This window comes from Schistocerca piceifrons, chromosome 10 (genome assembly GCF_021461385.2).
Source record: "Schistocerca piceifrons isolate TAMUIC-IGC-003096 chromosome 10, iqSchPice1.1, whole genome shotgun sequence".
Taxonomy (NCBI): Eukaryota; Metazoa; Arthropoda; class Insecta; order Orthoptera; family Acrididae; genus Schistocerca; species Schistocerca piceifrons.
Genome location: NC_060147.1, coordinates 108,071,890 through 108,092,034, shown reverse-complemented (window position 1 = coordinate 108,092,034; position 20,145 = coordinate 108,071,890). Strand labels below are relative to the sequence as shown.

The window sequence follows — 20,145 nt, the reverse complement described above, 5'->3', positions numbered from 1 at the left end:
GGATTACCCCCCACTAATAACCAACATAAATCCTTAAAGCCGGCCGCGGTGGCCGTGCGGTTCTAGGTGCTTCAGTCCAGAACCGCGAGATTGCTACAGTCGCAGGTTCGAGTCCTGCCTCGGGCATGGATGTGCGTGATGTCCTTAGGTTTGTTAGGTTTAAGTAGTTCTAAGTTCTAGGGACTGATGACCTCAGATGTTAAGTCCCATAGTGCTCAGAGCCATTTGAACCATTTTTGAAAATCCCTAAACTTGAATGAATGACATGAACAGTAGTTTTTCTTCAAGATATGAACCACATAGAGCTGCTTGTGTGGGATAATGAACCATTACTGAAGATCTAAAAGACTGGGCTCTCTGAGTCACTATTGATATGACCATTGCCAATTTTAAATCTTCTTCGACCTGTATGAGCAGATTTCAGAAATCACACAGTGTACGAAGTGGCAAAATAATGAAGTTTACTTCAAGTAAAAGTGTAGACGAGATGCCATTAATTCATTCCTGAGGTGAAGATGAAGCTTTCTGTTATCCCCACATCTGATGTGTCTAACGTCAGTCAGTCAGGTTTCATGAAAGAACTGTGATTAAACTGCACCGTTTCGTTTCGAGGTGAAGAAAAGAGTCTGTTGTGCAATCGATTAATGCTACGATGCGTTCATAAACAACAATGTCAGTGATAAGTATGAGTGGATTACTGATTCCACAGATTCAGGGACCTCAAGGCATATTGAGACCAAAAATTAAAAACTAGACTGTTTAGTGGCCTGGTGCGTCTTTACTTCTCTCTGGTCTTATCTCTGGAGCTAAGGTGGCACAGTACCTACCAATGTACCATCTCTGACCTACTGTCTCTGATGCTCCCCCGTTCATCGTTATATATTTTGGTCCTGCTACATGGAGGCCTCTTTCGTACAGAGGTCTGAGTGACCTGCTCTTCATTTATAACCTTTCCCAACCTATCTGTCTCTCCTTCTGGCCGAAGGAACTAGTAGTTCCAAAAACTAGGTAGTGAGTCAATGTACAGCTCTGTGGCTATAACCGGCCACCATTTAGCTGGAGTGCCACTGCAGCTGCCTCCCTCCCCTCGCAGGTTCATTGCAGACTGCCGGGGCTGGCTTTCGCGACTGGTGGCTCTGCTGGTGAGACTGGCCACGTGGCGCGACCACCTCTTCCTGCTGCACCACGTTCTGCGCTGCCCCGCTGGCGTCGGTAGCTGGGCCGCGCCTTTCGTGCAGACCCCGCCCCCGCCACCACACCGCCACTGCGTGGGGACGGCGGTCACGCCGGGTGGGGGCGTCGCGGCCGTCGACTCTGCGGCGGTCTTCGCGAGCCCGTACCTGCGCCACGCTGTTGCCGTGCTGGCGACGCTGGTCAGGCCCGTACGGGAGAGGGAGCACTTCTTGGAGCAGGTGAGGGGAGTGAGTTTTCAGTTTGGCACACGAGACATTCATCATGATCTGCAGCTTGTGTGAAAAATATCACCCAGTATACTAGTGACATATTTCACCGTATCTCAATGTATAACCTGCCCACGCAAGCCGACAATCTAGCCGAGACCACAATGCAACTTTGAGCTCCACACCATCAGTGAATCCCCACCACAGTTCACATTAACCCTTTCTGCTCCAATGGCGAGTGGCGCTATACGTTGCGAATTTTGTTTTCCACTCTGATGTCGACTTTTGTTCACCATGGTTTTTATAGCTGTCATGTGCTCCATTCTCGAATCTGACTATACTAGGCATTGATACTGCATAGTAATACCATCTGGGGAAGTCCGTGTTAACTCAGTGTCAAACTGTAGCCGTTGTGTTGAGAGAAAGGTTGTAATTATAATGTCCAAGTCAGTATGACACAAAATGTATAGTTCTTCGTGCACAGTCCTCTCCGAGGAAGAGATTCTAGAGCTTTTAAGGGAACTTCTAATTGAAAACGAGAGTGACAATGATTTTGGTGATGACAGTGATTCATTTGTAAACAGTTCTATTAAAATGACTATGGAAAAAGTCCACCCCAGTGAGTTTCAAAAAATATCATACACTGAAAAGCGTTGTATTGTAATGCTTATGTAAATATACAGGGTATTTCAAAATTACTATTACAGGTTTCTAGGGGCTGTAGAGGGGACTTAACTGGACAAAGTTTTGATAAAGGACCCATGTCCGGGAATGTACATTGGGATATAAAATAAGTTTGAAGTTGGATCACTTCCAAATTTCCCGCTTCACAGTACACACACAAGCTGAGCAGAGAGGCTATCGTCATCAATTCCTGTTCCAAGTATGACATCACATAACATCTTTGTCGACTACAACAACAGTTGTGGGAAATCAGTACATTTGAAACTAGGAGGGTTGGCTGTGTTACTCCACAGTCATGCTGCACTACAGTTTGGAGCTCATAGTCTCTACTGTGTGTGTGTGTGTGTGTGTGTGTGTGTGTGTGTGTGTGTGTGTGTGTGTGGCGCGCGCGCGCGCGCGCGCGCGCGCGCGCGCATGCGTGCACCGTGAAACGGGAGATTTGAAAGTGATCCGATATTCAAACTTATTTTACATCAAACCTGTAAATTTCCGGATGCAGGTTCCTTATCGAAACTATGTCTACTAAGTCCCCTCTACAAACGCTAGAATTTTAAATCTCCCTGTATTTGAATGAAAGCGGAGTTTTTGTTTTAATGTTTATTGTAATTGGTGGTCAGTGGCCTCATTGTTCAACAGAGAGACTCGTGCAATTTTCTGTGGTGCCCTTGCTGCCTAGGCGGTGGCATTTAAATAAGAGAGCACAGAGATGCCCTGTGTCTGCGTTACTAGGTGCAAATGGCTACTACAGGAACATCCAACCCAAAAGGCTTCTCTAGGTGTCACCAGACATAAACATGTCTACTGCTCACAAATAATGTCAACAGTGGAAAATCCAATACGGAATGTAACAGTGTTATGAAAAGGATAGTTGCTACTTTCCACATAGCGGAGATGCCGAGTCGCAATAGGCACAACAAAAGGACTGTCAGAAAAGAGCTTTCGGCCCCATCAAGGCCTTCATTGCAGATTGAATACAGACAGAGACACACATACAGGGAAATGCAACACACACACACACACACACACACACACAGACATGCGACCACAGTCTCTGGCTGCTGAAACCACCAAATTACATTCTCACATTGTTGCGTCCAATTTGTACAGTCACAACACCAATTTTGCTGTTAGATGACAATTTTAAATAGCCATTCCACTATGAATGTTTCCTGTGTGCAGTTCGCATCAGATAATTTTCAATGGTAAGGCTTCTTGCTGATGTATGTTCATCTCAGATGTTTTTCATATATAAATGTGTAAAGCACATATGTTGTTCAAATTTCCTCATTCCCTCTCTGACCATCTCCACCTCAGTTTCTTTCCATCTACTTCTTCCCCCTCCTCTCTCTGTCCATTTCCTCCTCTCAATATTTCTTTCCATCTTCACCTCGCCCCTTCTCTGTCCATGTCCTCCTCACCCTCTCTCTGTCCATCTCTTCCTACCTTCCTCTCCCCCCTCTCTCTCTCCACCTCATCTTCCCCCCTCTTACTGTCCATCTTCTTCTCCCCTATCTGATGCTCTTCTCTTGTGCTTTCTGGCCACAGTCCCCTTCAAAACTCCTTGGTATCCACCTATCAGATTTGACTTTGTGTCTGACAGATGATAGGTGACACGCTGAAACACTAGAAGGCAGGGGCTATAATGACAGGTCTTGTTTAGTACTATTGTTACACAGGTGTTGCTGTTATGTTGTGTGGAAACAACTAACCAAATAGTTCAGATATTCAGTGACCCATAAGCACACAAGATGTCCTCCTTTGGAGCTAACAGAATGTTTGTGTTGTGATCAAAAAGTATCGGGTATTTTAATTTTTTGGAAATAATTTTATTTATTTGTCTACATTAACATTATCTCTTTCTAAGTAGTTCATATTAGACACACACTTATGGTAGGACTTCTTCCATCCCCAAAACACTTCTGTAACTTGATTTTTGGTATAGCACTTAGCTCTTTCAGTGATGTATTTTTAATCTAAGCTGTGCTCGTAAAAAGATAGTCCTTTAAAATTCTTCTAATTTTTGCAAACAGAAAAAAGTCACACAGGACCGTATCTGGTGAGTATGGAAGCTGAGGCATCATTACAGTGTCATTTCTCACCAAAAATTCACAAATAAGCAATGAAATGTAAGCAGGTGCATTTGGCACCAAAAGATTTCATGGTATGTGCCAGTTGATATGCCAGCATTATCAGCAACTCCTCTGATTCTGATTTGGCAATCGTTCATAATCATTTCTTTAATCTTTTTCACATGTTCATCAGCTGTTGTGTCTGCCCGATGATAGGTGACACACAGCAACACTAAAAGGCAGGGGCGTCAGAACACTCGACATCTTTGTCTTCAAGGCCATCTTGGAAATGCTTATACAACTTGTAAACCCTTGTTTGACTCATAGCAGACCTGCCAAAAGCAATATTCAGAATTTCTAAAACTGTTTTTCTACATTTTATTCCATTTTTATAGCAAAATTCCCTGATTCAGTTTTAAAACAAATCAACAATTGCTACTCCTAACAAAACGTGTGTAACCTTCTTGACAACTGTTGGCAGACTAAACATGCAATATGGCTACAGTGTACAGATATGTTTCAGATACATTTACTGACACAAAAACGAAAAATCACGCAAATTGTACTAATACAACCCATGAAATTACGAAGTTTCTGATACTTTCTGTATGTGCGCGCATGCGTGCCCGCGCTCACACACACACACACACACACACACACACACACACACACACACACACACACACCTGTATTGTGCTCGCACTGAAGCTGCACTGGATGTTGGACATGAATACACAGAAGACACTTATTTCTTGCTGCAAAATAATATTTATTTACATATCAGATACATTTGACTTTTTGTATTAAATGAATCTTCAGTGTATTTTTCTGGAATGATTCAGTTTTGTTTTTACATGTGTTCTTGTAGATTTGGAACACTTATGACCATAATTTTAACACAAATAAAATGTTAGTTACAGTTACACAACAATCCTGGCAAATGTGTGTTCCCTCTCAGCAGGTAAGAGATTAGTGTGTGCACTGCCACTTCAAAATCCAGAACATATACTGCCTGAGAAACAAAGTGCAGTGCCCAGATGGGGAGGAGCGAATAAAATCAAATTTCACGGGTTGAGAGGGAGAGTATGTAACATAATTTCAGTAATTACAAAACTGTGCCAAATTTACAAAGAAGTTGGTAGTATGAGCCCACTTATCATTATGGTGTTGCTACCCTTCTGGTCTGGATGTATGCTCTAATTTGGTTCAGAATGTTGTCGTGAAACTATTGTATCCATCCTCAGGCAAGCTGGCCCATAGCTGTTGTTACTGGTCGTTGATAAGCTCGATACTGGAACTGGGTCGGAATTGATGTCTGAGTTTGTCCAACATGTGTTCTATCAGAGGCAGATCTAGGGATCTTGCCAGCCATGCGAGTACCTCAACAAGATGGAGACAGTTCATAGAGACACTAGCAACAGGTGGGTGATCATGTTGTTGTTGTGGCCTTCAGTCCTGAGATTGGTCTGATGCAGCTCTCAATGCTACTCTATCCTGTGCAAGCTTCTTCATCTCCCAGTACCTACTGCAGTCTACATCCTTCTGAATCTGCTTAGTGTATTCATCTCTCGGTCTCCCTCTACGATTTTTACCCTCCACGCTGCCCTCCAATACTAAATTGGTGATCCCTCGATGTCTCAGAACATGTCCTACCAACCGATCCCTTCTTGTAGTCAAGTTGTGCCACAAGCTCCTCTTCTCCCCAATTATATAGATTTAAGTGTCAGGAAGTCGTTTCTGAAAGTATTTGTATGGAGTGTAGCCATGTATGGAAGTGAAACATAGACAATAACTAGTATGGACAAGAAGAGAATAGAAGCTTTCGAAATGTGGTGCTACAGAATAATGCTGAAGATAAGGTGGGTAGATCACATAACTAATGAGGAGGTATTGAATAGGATTGAGGAGAAGAGAAGTTTGTGGCACAACTTGACTAGAAGAAGGGATCGGTTGGTAGGACATGTTTTGAGGCATCAAGGGATCACAAATTTAGCATTGGAGGGCAGCGTGGAGGGTAAAAATCGTAGAGGGAGACCAAGAGATGAATACACTAAGCAGATTCAGAAGGATGTAGGTTGCAGTAGGTACTGGGAGATGAAGAAGCTTGCACAGGATAGAGTAGCATGGAGAGCTGCATCAAACCAGTTTCAGGACTGAAGACCACAACAACAACAACAACAACCCCCTCATTAGTTATATGATCTACCCATCTAATCTTCAGCATTATTCTGTAGCACCACATTTCGAAAGCTTCTATTCTCTTCTCGTCTAAGCTATTTATTGTCCACGTTTCACTTCCATACATGGCTACACTCCATACAAATACTTTCAGAAACGACTTCTTTAAATCTATACTCGATGTTAACAAATTTCTCTTCTTCAGAAACGCTTTCCTTGCCATTGCCAGTCTACATTTTATATCCTCTCTACTTCGACCATCATCAGTTATTTTGCTCCCCAAATAGCAAAACTCCTTTGCTACTTTAAGTGCCTCATTTTGTAATCTAATTCCCTCAGCGTCACCACACTTAATTCGACTAAATTCCATTATCCTTGTTTTGCTTTTGTTCATGTTCATCTTATATCCTCCTTTCAAGACACTGTCCATTCCGTTTAACTGCTCTTCCAAGCCCTTTGCTGTCTCTGACAGAATTACAATGTCATCAGCGAACCTCAAAGTTTTTATTTCTTCTCCATGGATTTTAATACCTACTCAGAATTTTTCTTTTGTTTCCTTTATTGCTTGCTCAATATGCAGATTGAATAACATCGGGGAGAGGCTACAACCCTGTCTCACTCCCTTCCCAACCACTGCTTCCCTTTCATGTCCCTCGACTCTTATAACTGCCACCTGCTTTCTCTACAAATTGTAAATAGTCTTTCGCTCTCTGTATTTTACCCCTGCCACCTTCAGAATTTGAAAGAGAGTATTCCAATCAACATTGTCAAAAGCTTTTTCTTAGTCTACAAATGCTAGAAACGTAGGTTTGCCTTTCCTTAATCTAACTTCTAAGATAAATCGTAGGGTCACTATTGCCTCACGTGTTCCAACATTTCTACGGAAATGATCATTGTCCTGGTGAAAAATGGCTCCACAATCATGCTACGACAGGTAGCACATGAGGTTGCAGGATAACATATTATTTTGTCATCAGAGTTCCCACAGTCACTTCCAGCTGTGACGTGAAGTCATAGCTGATGGCTCTCCACACCAAGGTGCCTGGAGTAACACCACTGTACTACTCCAAAACATTGCAAGTATGGGGTTTCTCTGGGGTAGTGCAGAAAGGCAATTCGCAGCTGAGCACAATGCCACACCGTTCACGAGCAGTCCATGCTCCATGGTTGCAGCACCACTCCAAACCATTTGTGCTGTGGTGCATATGTGTGGGATAATAACTCCTTATCTCGGCTGCTGCTAATTGTCGACCAATGGTGTGCAATGACACTCAGCGTTGCAGGGAGTCCACTACTTGATATGCAGTCTGATGTTTTCCTGACATATTTCTAATGTGTAGAATTCTCGGGTGTCCTGCTGGGTCACGTCGTAATTACTCTGGCAGGAGAGGAGCAGCAGTCCTCAGAGACCATCTGGAGATGGCAACAAGTCTGTTTGCCAAAATGTTGTGGAGTAATTACAGTGTGACTCGGTCGGACATCTGAGAATTCCACTAGGCCGTTACTTGTTCTCGGATGGAGGCACAGATGTGAAATGCTTAAGATGTCCTCGGTACACAGTACAACGATCAGCCCTTATTGCAGTCGGACGTATTTGACCAGAAACCTGATGACGAGTACGTGTGCTGTCATGTTGCCACATGGAGTCCAACATCGGATGTTGCACGATTTGACCTGCTGGGCAAATGCAGACCCACAATGAGGTCCTTTCCAAACTCTGTCAGGTACAGATACTGCCGTCTCGCATGTGTACACGGTACCTCAGTACCCTTCACAGGGATCATTCAACATCTGAAGCTGTTCACACCCCTTATATATCCTACCAGGCCTGGCAACAATGTTAAATACGAACAACACTAATGCATTCTGGTGGCCTGGTAACTGTAAGTAACAGTTTGATCATGAAAAAAAATACTAATTTAATTGTGTAAAAGTTATTGTGTGAACTGTTTCTAATTTGTACGCATTACATCTCAAAACAAAACTATGTTATTTGAGGAAAAAATCCACTGAAGATTCGTTCAGTATAAAATATAGAACATGTCAGGAATGTATATCAATATTATAATCGACATTTTACATTTGCATCTATATTCGTCAATCCCCTGTGAAGTGCATGGCAGAGAGGGTACCTCCCATTGTACTAGTCATTAGGGTTTCCTCCCATTCCATTAACATATGGAGTGTGGTAAAAATTATTCCTTAAATGCTTTTGTGCATCCTGTAATTAGTTTAATCTTCTCCTCAAGATTGCTATGGGAGTGATGTGTAAGGGTTGTAGTATATTGCTAGATTTATCACTCAAAGCTGATTGTTGAAACTTTACAAGTCAGTTCCTTTGGTATAGTTTGTGTTTATCGTCAGTTGTCTGCCAGTTCAGTTCTTTCAGAGTCTCCATGACACACTCCTGTGTGTCAAACAAACCTGTGACCATTTGTGCTCCCTTCTCTGTGTACGTTCAATATTCACTGTTACTCTTATTTGGTATTGGTTCCTCACACCAGTGTAATATTTAAAGATCGATCACACAAGTGTGCTTTGTAAGCAATCTCCTTCATAGATGATTGCAATTCCCTACTAATTTGCCACCTGCTTTATCTATGACTGAGCCTATGTGATCATTCCATTTCATATCCTTACAAGATGTTGCACCCAGGCAGGTATTTGTGCAAGTTGACCATTCCATCTGTGATTAATTGATATTGATATTGTGGTCATAGGATACTAAATTTGTTGTATTGCGAACTGTACTGCTTTTAATTTCCGAACGTTTAAAACAGGTTGCCAAATTTTGGAACACTCTGAAATCTTATCACACTCTAACTGAATATCTCTGCAGATTTTTTCAGACATTACTTCATTGTAGATGACAACATTCTCTGTGAAAACTCTGGGGTTGCTATTAATATTGCCTCTAACATCATTAATATACAACATGAACAGAAAGGATCCACACGCACTTTCCTGTTCCACAAATGAAATTACTAATACTTCTGTCAGTGATCTTTCAAGATAACATGCTGTGTTATCTGTACCAAGAAGTCTTCAATCTAGTCCTATATTTTGTGTGGCATACCGTACAATCTTAGTTTCAAAAGAAAGAAAATGGCACTTGAATTGGTAAAATGAATATTATTATACTTCCTGTGCGATAAGGCCACACCTTCAAAACTGAAATAACTGTGTGTAATAGTTACACGACACAGGTTTTCGTGCTTGACTGTGGTAAGAGGATGACAGAATAATGAAATACAGTTGCAGAGGTTTTATGAGATTTTTGAGTGAATGGTTTTGTAAAATGGTAATTAAATCAAGACCCTAAGCTGCCGACATGCGTTGATATACATCAGTGGAGACAGTTGAAAATGTGTGCCCCGACTGGGACTCGAACCCGGGATCTCCTGCTTACATGGAAGACGCTCTGTCCATCTGAGCCACTGAGGGCACAGAGGATGGTGTGACTACAGGGATTTATCCCTTGCACCATCGGTGACCATGCAGCTCTCTAGAATGAAATGATAATTAAATGAAGACCCTAAGCTGCCAACAGGCGTTGATATGGTTTTGTGTTGCAGGCACCACTGAGGGGAGACCCGGCACCGTCGGAGCCGTGGGTGCTGGTGGACTCGGACGGAGAGGAGGACGAAGACACTGAAGTCGGACGAGGGTGTGGGGCCATTCTCCGGGAGAATGACCTTGTGGCCATTCTCAATCAGATCCCATTTGACGCAGTGTTCCGCCACGTGCTGCTGGTCGACAGGAGGGATGACAGGTATGTTCTGATTTACATATACTGGATGACTAGTTACAGTTTCAAAATGCTACAAAAAAAGAAAAAAAAATGAAAAAGAAAAAGCCTTTTGCTCCGAATGATGTCAAATTTGACTGGAATATTGTCAAAGAACAGGGAAATGGTATGCGAGGGAGCGGGGAATAACGAAAATTTTACGACTAGATGGCATTGCAAGCAGTAGAACATTCTAAATAAAAAAATGCGGGGTACACGGATGTTCCTCAGTTCACATCTCAGACATCCGGCATGACTGTCTTGATGCAGGATCGCATACTTCTGGTCAAAACTCTATTACAAGAATTCTGACTGTGTATCAGTAGATCTGCAGAAGTTCTGGACACATCATATGAGGAAATGGCAAGCTGAATTTCAGATGTGTGATGCATTCTTCAATTGTTCCAGATTCTGGACAGAAGCTTTTCTGCGACAAGGAAATTTATTATATTTGAAAGGATAAAATGTACAAGAATTCTTAGCAAACGGATGTTTAAGACACAGGTTGGTGATTTCATGGGTCCGTTTTATTGCCCTTCTTATATACAGGAGTCACCTCCTCTTTTTTCAGTCACTAGGTACATTGCTGTCAGACTTAATTTTGGCTTTAATAAACATAATATTTTTGCTAACTGGAGTGAATACTCCCACTCCTAGGCTGTCTAATCGGTTGTTTTGATATATGAGGGACGATTCAAAAATAATGAGAGTTGTTTTACAAAAAATCATGTATTTTACAAAACATTTTCAAAACTGAACCTCCTTCAGAATAGTGTCCATCAGACATAAAATACTTGTGCCCACATTTTTGCCATTGGTGGAAACAGTTATTAATTCCTGAAGTTACACTGTTTATTGCCTCCAAGGATATACTTTTTTCCCCTCTTCTTCTACATCATGAAAATTCTTCCCTTTCTGATTTATTGCAATTCTTGAAGAAAATCACAGAGGGCTGGGTCCAGAGATTAGGCTAGGTGAGAAACAGCTGCCATTTGGTTTTTGACCAAAAACTGCCTGACATTTGAAGCTGCCTGTGCAGGGGCATTATGATGATGGAGCAGGCTGTGCTAGGTGGTTTTATTGGGACAGGCCTTGCATCTGGCTCTTTCATAGGAATTTGGACCAAATGGTAAAAAGTAGGGAATGGAAGCTATCTAGGGATGGACTAAGATGTGCTGTAGGTGGGCAATGGATGTGCCTCATTTCCAGGCACAGAGATAAGTTGTTGAAGCCTTGTCATTTCTTTACAGAACATTGTTTGTTCATGTTTTTGATTCATGGTAAGTTAATTACTGTAAACTATGTTCAAAGTATTTAGTATCCCCACTGGGAGACACCACTATGGAGACAAGGTAGGACAGCGCACTACTGTGGACGTATGCCATGCAGGCCGCATGTGACATGTGGGAGCAGCACACCCACTGACAGAAGTGTTTACCTGTGAATGAGTGTAAGCCAGGCACGGCACCTGTAATGGCGAGTTAAACCTCCGCAGACCTCGCCTCGTGGCTCGTGCGAGCTGTTTCTGTGTGCTCTAATGTAGACCACCTGCATGTACTGTGTGTTTTATTCACCTCTGTGCACATCTCTGTGCAGGTTTAGAATTTCTGCTTCCATGTACATTGACTCACATGGCAAGTTTTCATTTCATCATGCAGATTTCTGTTCCCTGGCATATTGTTGAATGACCAACAGCCCTTGTGCTGACAACGTTGAATTGCAGAGTGTGGTTTATTTGTCTCCTAACGAATATAATCTAAATAATTTGATTCAAGTACTGGAGACATGTCAAAACGGTGGCAAAATTTCACCATAAACTGCTGATCGTGACAAACAGCATAACAATAATAATAATAATAATAATAATAATAATAATACAGCTTTGTTATATATACATACAATACAATTTAACACTTAATTAACCCTTGCTCAAATTATCATTTCATCTTCTGTGCATTCTTCTATTGAACAGTGGCATTTCCCCCAAAGAATCTACTGTAGAAGGTACCTTTCACCACTATTAGTCATTCCCTCTCCTGCTCTCCTCGCAAATTGAGCGAGTGAAAATCAACTATCTATATGCCTCTCTATGAACACCGATTTCTTTTGCCTTGTCTGTGTGGTTCTCACACCAGATGTATTGGTCAAAAACACAGTGAATAATTTTATGACAAACAAAGTACTAAGTGTATATGGAATTTGACCATAATTGTGGCAAAACTACAAGTGGAAACTGCATTAAATAATGTTCCTGCTCACAGCTCAGTGCTTGTTCATGATTTTTTGGCAAAAAGCAAAACTTTTATGCTGCCCCATTCACCACATTCACTGGACATGACCCGCGTGACTTCTTTCTATTCATGAGGCTGAAAAGAACCGTGCAAGGACATTGTTTTGCCATCATTGAGTAGAGAAAAATTGAATCACTGAAGGAGCTGAACACCATAAAGAAAAGTGAGTTCCAGAAGTATTTTCAAGAATGGAAAAAGCACTGGCACAAGTGTCTTGTATCAGAGGGGGATCATTTGGGGGGGGGGGGGGGGGGGGAAACTTGATAATTAATAAATGAATTCCTATTGCTTTTTGATCACACCTCATACTCCTCCACAGTGTGGTTTACAATCAGTTTAAACTTTGTAAGTACTCTATATTGTTTTTTGGAACTGAATGATGACACACTGTAATGATTTGTCCCAGACTGTTATAGCACAATCACAAGTGGGCAAGAGTGCGCAACCAGAAGAGACTTGACTAGTCAGGTGACCGGACTGTACTGCATGTGATCCTACTGCACCACGCAAGAGAACATGTCAGGGCACCAACAGCAAAATAACCAGTGATGGAGGAAGCAAGGAGGACATAAAAAGCAGACTGACACATGGAAAGAGGACATTCCTGCCAACAGAAGTTTGCTAGTATCAAACATAGGCCTTAATTTGAGGAGGAAATTTTGGAGAAAGTATGTTTAGAGCACATCATTTTATGGTAGCGAATCATGTACAGCGCAAAAACTGAAACAGAAGAGAATTGAAGCATTTGAGGTGTGGTGCTACAGAAGAATGTTGAAAATTAGGTGGACCGATAAGGTAAGTAACGAGGTGGTTCCCTGCAGAATCATTGGAGGAAAGAAGATACGGAGACACTGATGATAAGAATGGAGAACATGATACATGTACTACGAAGTTGGGGAATAATGTCTAGAGGGAGCTGTAGAGGACAAAAACTGTAGAGGCAGGCAGAGATTGGTATACATCCAGCAAATAATTGAGGACATAGGTTGCAAGTCCTACTCTGAGATGAAGAGGTTAGTGCAGGAGAGGAATTTGTGGCAGGCCACATCAAACTAGTCAAAGGACGGGTGACAAAAATGTGTGTGAGGGGGGAGGGAGGGGGAGGGAAAAGGGGCACCTGGTGGGGAACCTGTGCAAGCTATAGCTGCTGAAGAGTGACATGTGGAGTACTCAGGGGCACCAATGCCTTGAAGAGCAGCGTTGGAACTGCCTGGCTTATATGATACCCTATGTCTCGACAACCTTTAGTATGCTGTTTGACATGTTTGATAATATTAGGTTGGTGTGTAAGTTCATAACATATAGGTTTGTTTTTTATTTGTAGTTAACTTATGCTATTGGCATTTACATACTGTCATTTCATCATTTGGAGATAGTGAGTGGAGCTGTGGATGCTACAAAATGGAGTGCCAAGTGGAGAAATTGGAACATTTCTGACATATTCTTACGTTTGAGTTCAACAGAGGAGTGACAGCAGCGGAGGCAGCCAGAAACATTTGCGCCGTGTGTGGGGATAATGCCATTGGACAGGACATGGAAAGAAAATGGTTTTCTCATTTTAAGGAGGATCGTTTTAACATTAGTGATTTACCACATTCAGGAAGACCTTCAGGGTTTAATGAAGATTGTTTAAAAACCATAATTCACAATGACCCATGTTATTGTACTTGAGAACTGGCAGATGTGATGGACTGTGGTCATTCAATTGTCATGCGACATTTGCATGCGATCGGGAAGATTAAAAAATCAGGTGTATACCTACCACATGCTCAATGCCAAAGACACAAAAATCAGCAGGTGGTTGTATGTACGTCTCTTCTTGCTCGTCAGTAGTTGGTTTGTTAACAAAATCAAGTGTTCTTATCCTGTATTGTTTCTGGTGATGAGAATGGTGTCTTTGTGCTAAAGTAAGGAAAAGAAAGGAATTGCTGAGTCCAAAAAAAGGAACAATTCCCCGTACCAAGATGTGGGTGCGTCAACGTAAGTTAACGTTACGCATGTGGAAGAACAGCGACAGTGTGGTGTACTATGAATGGCTTCCCCGAGGTGTAACGATCACTGCTGACATTTATTGTCAACAACTGAAACATCTTGCAGATGCGCTACGAGAACAATGACCAGAAGATTGCGAGAAATGATGCTACTTGACGATAATGCCTGCCTGCGTTCTGCCAGATTGAGAAAAAACGCTATACGGCAGTTGGGTTGGGAAGTCATTCTGCATCGACCGTATTCACCTGACCTTTGCACGTGCACCTTATTCATCTAACATTTTCTGCTCTCTACGAAACAGCCATGACGGAACTTCCTTTCTGGACGAAAATGCGTTCCGATCATGACTCGACAAGTTCTTCGCCTCAAAAGCACATGATCTCTACAGTTGTGGAACTGAAATGTTACTGCTGCATTGGCAGACCGTTGTAAACAGTGAAGGGGAATATATTATTGACGTCTGAATTTTCTGTTACTTGTATCTGTTGCATTTATTTAAGTTAGGGAAAAATACTATGAACTTAGGTATCAACCCAATATTACACTGTCCAGACAATGAACGGCATTATCAATTAAAATTTGTGCAATAGTCTGATCTGAAACAATTCTACATCTACATCTACATCTACATCCATATTCCGCAAGCCACCTGACGGTGCGTGGCGGAGAGTACCTTGAGTACCTCTATCGGTTCTCCCTTCTATTCCAGTCTCGTATTGTTCGTGGAAAGAAGGATTGTCGGTATGCCTCTGTGTGGGCTCTAATCTCTCTTATTTTATCCTCATGGTTTCTTCGCGAGATATACGTAGGAGGAAGCAAAACGCTGCTTGACTCTTTGGCGAAGGTATGTTCTCGAAACTTCAACAAAAGCCCGTACCGAGCTACTGAGCGTCTCTCCTGCAGAGTCTTCCACTGGAGTTTATCAATCATCTCCGTAATGCTTTCGTGATTACTAAATGATCCTGTAACAAAGCGCGCTGCTCTCCGTTGGATCTTCTCTATCTCTTCTATCAACCCTATCTGGTACGGATCACACACTGCTGAGCAGTGGGCGAAGAAGCGCACCGTAACCTACTTCCTTTGTTTTCGGATTGCATTTCCTTAGGATTCTTCCAATGAATCTCAGTCTGGCATGTGCTTTACCAACGATCAACTTTATACGATCATTCCATTTTAAATCACTCCTAATGCGTACTCCCAGATAATTTATGGAATTAACTGCTTCCAGTTGCTGACTTGCTGGTTGGTTTGTGGGGATTAAAGGGACCAGACTGCTACGGTCATCGGTCCCTGCTGACCTGCTATTTTGTAGCTAAATGATAAGGGATCTATCTTTCTTTGTATTCGCAGCACATTACACTTGTCTACATTGAGATTCAATTGCCATTCCCTGCACCATGCGTCAATTCACTGCAGATCCTCCTGCATTTCAGTACAATTTTCCATTGTTACAACCTCTCGATACACCACAGCATCATCTGCAAAAAGCCTCAGTGAACTTTTGATGTCATCCACAAGGCCATTTATGTATATTGTGAATAGCAACGGCCCTATGACACTCCCCTGCAGCACACCTGAAATCACTGTTACTTCGGAAGACTTCTCTCCATTGAGAATAACATGCTGCGTTCTGTTATCTAGGAACTCTTCAATCCAATCACACAATTGGTATGATAGTCCATATGCTCTTACTTTGTTCATTAAACGACTGTGGGGAACTGTATCGAACACCTTGCTGTGGCACTGCTACTGTTTTTAGCCGTCTCACACCTGCCGTTTTGAGGTTGCAGTGCAGTGTGTTTACTGGGTGTGCAGGGACCTGTACGACCCCAGCCTGGTGACGGAGCAGCACGTGCTGCGGCTCTTCGCCTTCTGCACGGTGCTGGTGAGGCTGCTGCGCACCGGCCTCGCCACCTACAGCTCGCCGCGCTACCGCCAGTTCGGTCGCCGCCTGGGCCGCCTCATCCGGCACACCGTGCAGTACGTCTCGGACCAGTGGCAGAGCCTCAGGTACTGCAGCAGACCAGCTGGCTACACTGCATTACCTGTTTGCTTATTTTTATGTTACCCATATTGCTACCACGTGTACCCCTTAGCACAGAGGTTGAATGTCATCGCAGGGTGTATACACCCTGGGACAGTTGGGAAATCTGGAAAAAGTGAGGAAACTTTTTCAGCTGGGAAAAACCCTGGAATGCAGACACAACAAAAAGACTGCTAAACAAGAATGCTTTTGGCTGAAAGGCCTTCTTTTGGATTAGATAACATACACACACATTCACACAAATGCAGCTCACACACTTAACCACTGCCCCTGGCTGCCTAGGTCAGATTGCGAGCTACAGCACACGGTGGGAGAAGCAATCTGGGCAGTAGGGCTAAGGAGAACACTTGGTGGGGAGGGGGGGAGGGAAAATAGGGTAGGGGTGGGGGCTGGTAAAGTGCTGCATGTGGGGGCATACACGGATGAGGTGGGGAGAGGGTAGAGCAGCTAAGAGCAGTTGGGAGGTACGACAGAGGGTGGGAGGGGGATGGGGGCAGTGGAGGAGAGAGCTGTGTAGTGTTGGAGTGGGAACAGGGAAGGGGATAAATGGGTAGAGGACAATGACTAATGAAGGTTGAGGCCAGCTGGTTCATGGGAATGTAGGATATATTGGAAGGAGAGTTCCCACTTGCACAATTGAGAGACGCTGGTGTCGGTAGGAAGGATCAGAATGGTACACACGTGGAGCTGAAATGAAGAATGTTGTCCTGGGTACCATGCACAGAAACTGGGTGGTCCAGCTGTTTCTTGGCCACAATATTTCATTATTCCATCCCAGTGTTCCATAGTTTCAAAACCCCCGGAATTTAGTAGAATTGCAGTCAGTTAAATTTCTGTAATTTTGACTGTTAAGAACTAGTACCCTAACAAAGAATTTTACTTTTACGCCACTACTGCAGCAATAAAACATAAATGAGAAAATAACACTAAATTAATGCTGTAATTGAAAAAAAAAGTGCCATGTACAACAACAAAACACAGGGTGCAAAGCAACTGCTGACATCAAATTGGGTCAAAGGATTTAAGGCAAAGACTGTGCAATACTTCATAACAATAAGCTGCTTTCGATGAGCATCACATCCCAACTGTTTACATTTCTAACAGTTCACGGGAAAATACTGTGAATGGTGTTTTGAGAAGCGTAATCCCTTGTGCCTCAGAACATGTCCTACCAACCGATCCCTTCTTCTAGTCAGGTTGTGCCACAAATTTCTCTTCTCTCCAATTCAATTCAAATTAGTTACGTGATCTACCCATCTAACCTTCAGCATTCTTCTGCAGCACCACATTTCAAAAGCTTCTATTCTCTTCTTCTCTAAACTATTTTTCGTCAATGTTTCACTTCCATACATGGCTACACTCCACACAAATACTTTCAGAAACGACCTCCTGACATTTAAATCTATACTCGATGTTAACAAATTTCTCTTCTTCAGAATTGCTTTCCTTGCCATTGCCAGTCTCCATTTTATATCCTCTCCACTTCGACCATCATCAGTTATTTTACTCCCCAAATAGCAAAATTCATTTACTACTTTAAATGGCTCATTTCCTAATCTAATTCCCTCAGCATCACATGTTTTAATTCAACTACATTCCATTATCTTCATTTTGCTTTTGTTCATGTTCGTCTTATATCCTCCTTTCAAGACACTGTCCATTCCGTTCAACTGCTCTACCAGGTCCTTTGCTGTCTCTGACAGTATTACAATGTCATAGGTAAACTTCAAAGTTTTTATTTCTTCTCCATGAATTTTAATTCCTACTCCGAATTTTTCTTTTGTTTCCTTTACTGCTTGCTCATTATACAGATTGAATAACATCGGGGAGAGGCTACAACGCTGTCTCACTCCCTTCCCAACCACTGCTTCCCTTCCATGCCCGTCGACTCTTATAACTGCTATCTGGTTTCTGTACAAATTGCAAATAGCCTTTCGCTCCCATTATTTTACCCCTGCCACCTTCAGAATTTGAAAGAGAGTATTCCAGTCAACATTGTCAAAAGCTTTCTCTAAGTCTACAAATGCTAGAAATGTAGGTTTGCCTTTCCTTAATCTATCTTCTAAGGTAAGTCGTAGGGTCAGTATTGCCTCATGTGTTCCAATTCCAATATTTCTATGGAATCCAAACTGATCTTCCCCGAGGTTGGCTTCCACCAGTTCTTCCATTCGTCTGTAAAGAATTCACGTTAGTATTTTGTAGCCGTGACTTATTAAACTGATATTCTTCAGTTGAAACTTCCAGGCTGAGAGGCTGTGGTCGATGTATAAAATTTCCACCTGATGTTTCGTCTCCATCTGCAGGAGACATCTTCTGAGGTCGTCCGGCTACTGCCACTGAGGCTCCAGGTACTCTCGCATTTATAGAGCACATAGAGGGCACCACCATTCGTCACGTGATGCCGATGCTATGCCTACCTTTGGAAGGTTTCATCATTCTTTATTAACAGTAATTGATTGTCATTCTGCTGGCGCAACGTCGACATCCATATTTTGTCCAACTTTAAAACTTCCTGTTTTCTATTAAAATTATTGTGGTGTTTGTGAATCTCTATTGCTTCTCTATACATGCGCGCATGATAGTGGGATGTTCGTGTTAGAACGCTTATCTCATTAAATTTAATTTCGTGGTTCCCATCTCGAAAAACATGCTCAGCTACGGCCGATTTTTTGATGTGTCCTAAGTGACAGTTTCTTTTATGTTTGGCTAAGCAGGTGTTTACACTTGTTTTCATTGTTCCAACATATACTTGTCCACAACAGCATGGAATTTTGTATACCCCAGTTGTTGCTAGGGGGGTGTTGGGCATCTTTTGCAGTTCTTAAATATTTCTTAATCTTCTTGGTGGGTCTGAAGATTGTTTCGATCCCATACCTGGCCAGAACTTTCCTGATACGGTCCGTGACTTTATTAATGAATGGTACGAAAACTTTTCCAGTAGGTGACCGTTGTTGCTCTTGACTTCTGGCTTCTTTTCTTCTTTGATGAAGGGCTCAAACAATTTCATTGCTGGTACATCCATTTTTCATGAAGGCTGACCGTAAGTGATTTAATTCATCTTGCAAGTAAGCCCGCTCACAGATTTTGTTGGCTCTGTCCACCAAGGTTTTCATGACACCTCTTTTTTGCCTAGGATGATGGTTTGATTCCTTGTGGAGGTATTGATCTGTGTGTGTTTCTTTCTATATACCTTGTGACCCAGCATTCCATCCACCCACTTAATTACTGACACATCCAGGAAATTGAGTTCACCGTTGCTCTCTTTCTCCATCGTAAACTGTATCTTCGAGTTAATACTGTTCAGATGCACCAAGAAGACATCCAACTCTTCTTCTGTCATCAACATAGCAGTACTATTTAGCTGGCTTTTTACTGGCAGTCTGCAGCTCTCGCAGTTCGAAGATCTCCATAAATAAATTGGTTACAGCTGGGCTGATAGGGCTTCCCATTGCCACCCCGTCAGTCTGTTTGTAAAACTCGTTGTTGTACTGGAAATAAGTTGTTGTCAGGCAGTGTTTAAATAAAGCCACTATGTCATTCGGAAAAACATCTGCTATATATGAAATAGCTTCATTTACAGGTGCCGTGGTACACAATGACACTACATCGAAGCTCACAAGAATATCACTTGGGCTGACGTTAATCTCCCTCAGTTTTTCAATAAAATGCGCCAAGTTTTTAATGTAACTGTCCGTTCTGC

General features: G+C 42.4%; 1 protein-coding gene across 1 annotated transcript in view; it reads left to right on the top strand.

Annotated features, from left to right (window-relative positions):
• The window catches only part of LOC124718724 (ectopic P granules protein 5 homolog), a 367,184-nt gene that overhangs the window by 56,956 nt on the left and 290,083 nt on the right, over nucleotides 1–20,145 (top strand). Inside the window, exons 7-9 of the mRNA XM_047244342.1 lie at nucleotides 1,094–1,412; nucleotides 9,907–10,103; nucleotides 16,217–16,411. Of these exons, the coding sequence (XP_047100298.1) occupies nucleotides 1,094–1,412; nucleotides 9,907–10,103; nucleotides 16,217–16,411 (711 nt within the window). The remainder of the gene's footprint in view (nucleotides 1–1,093; nucleotides 1,413–9,906; nucleotides 10,104–16,216; nucleotides 16,412–20,145) is intronic.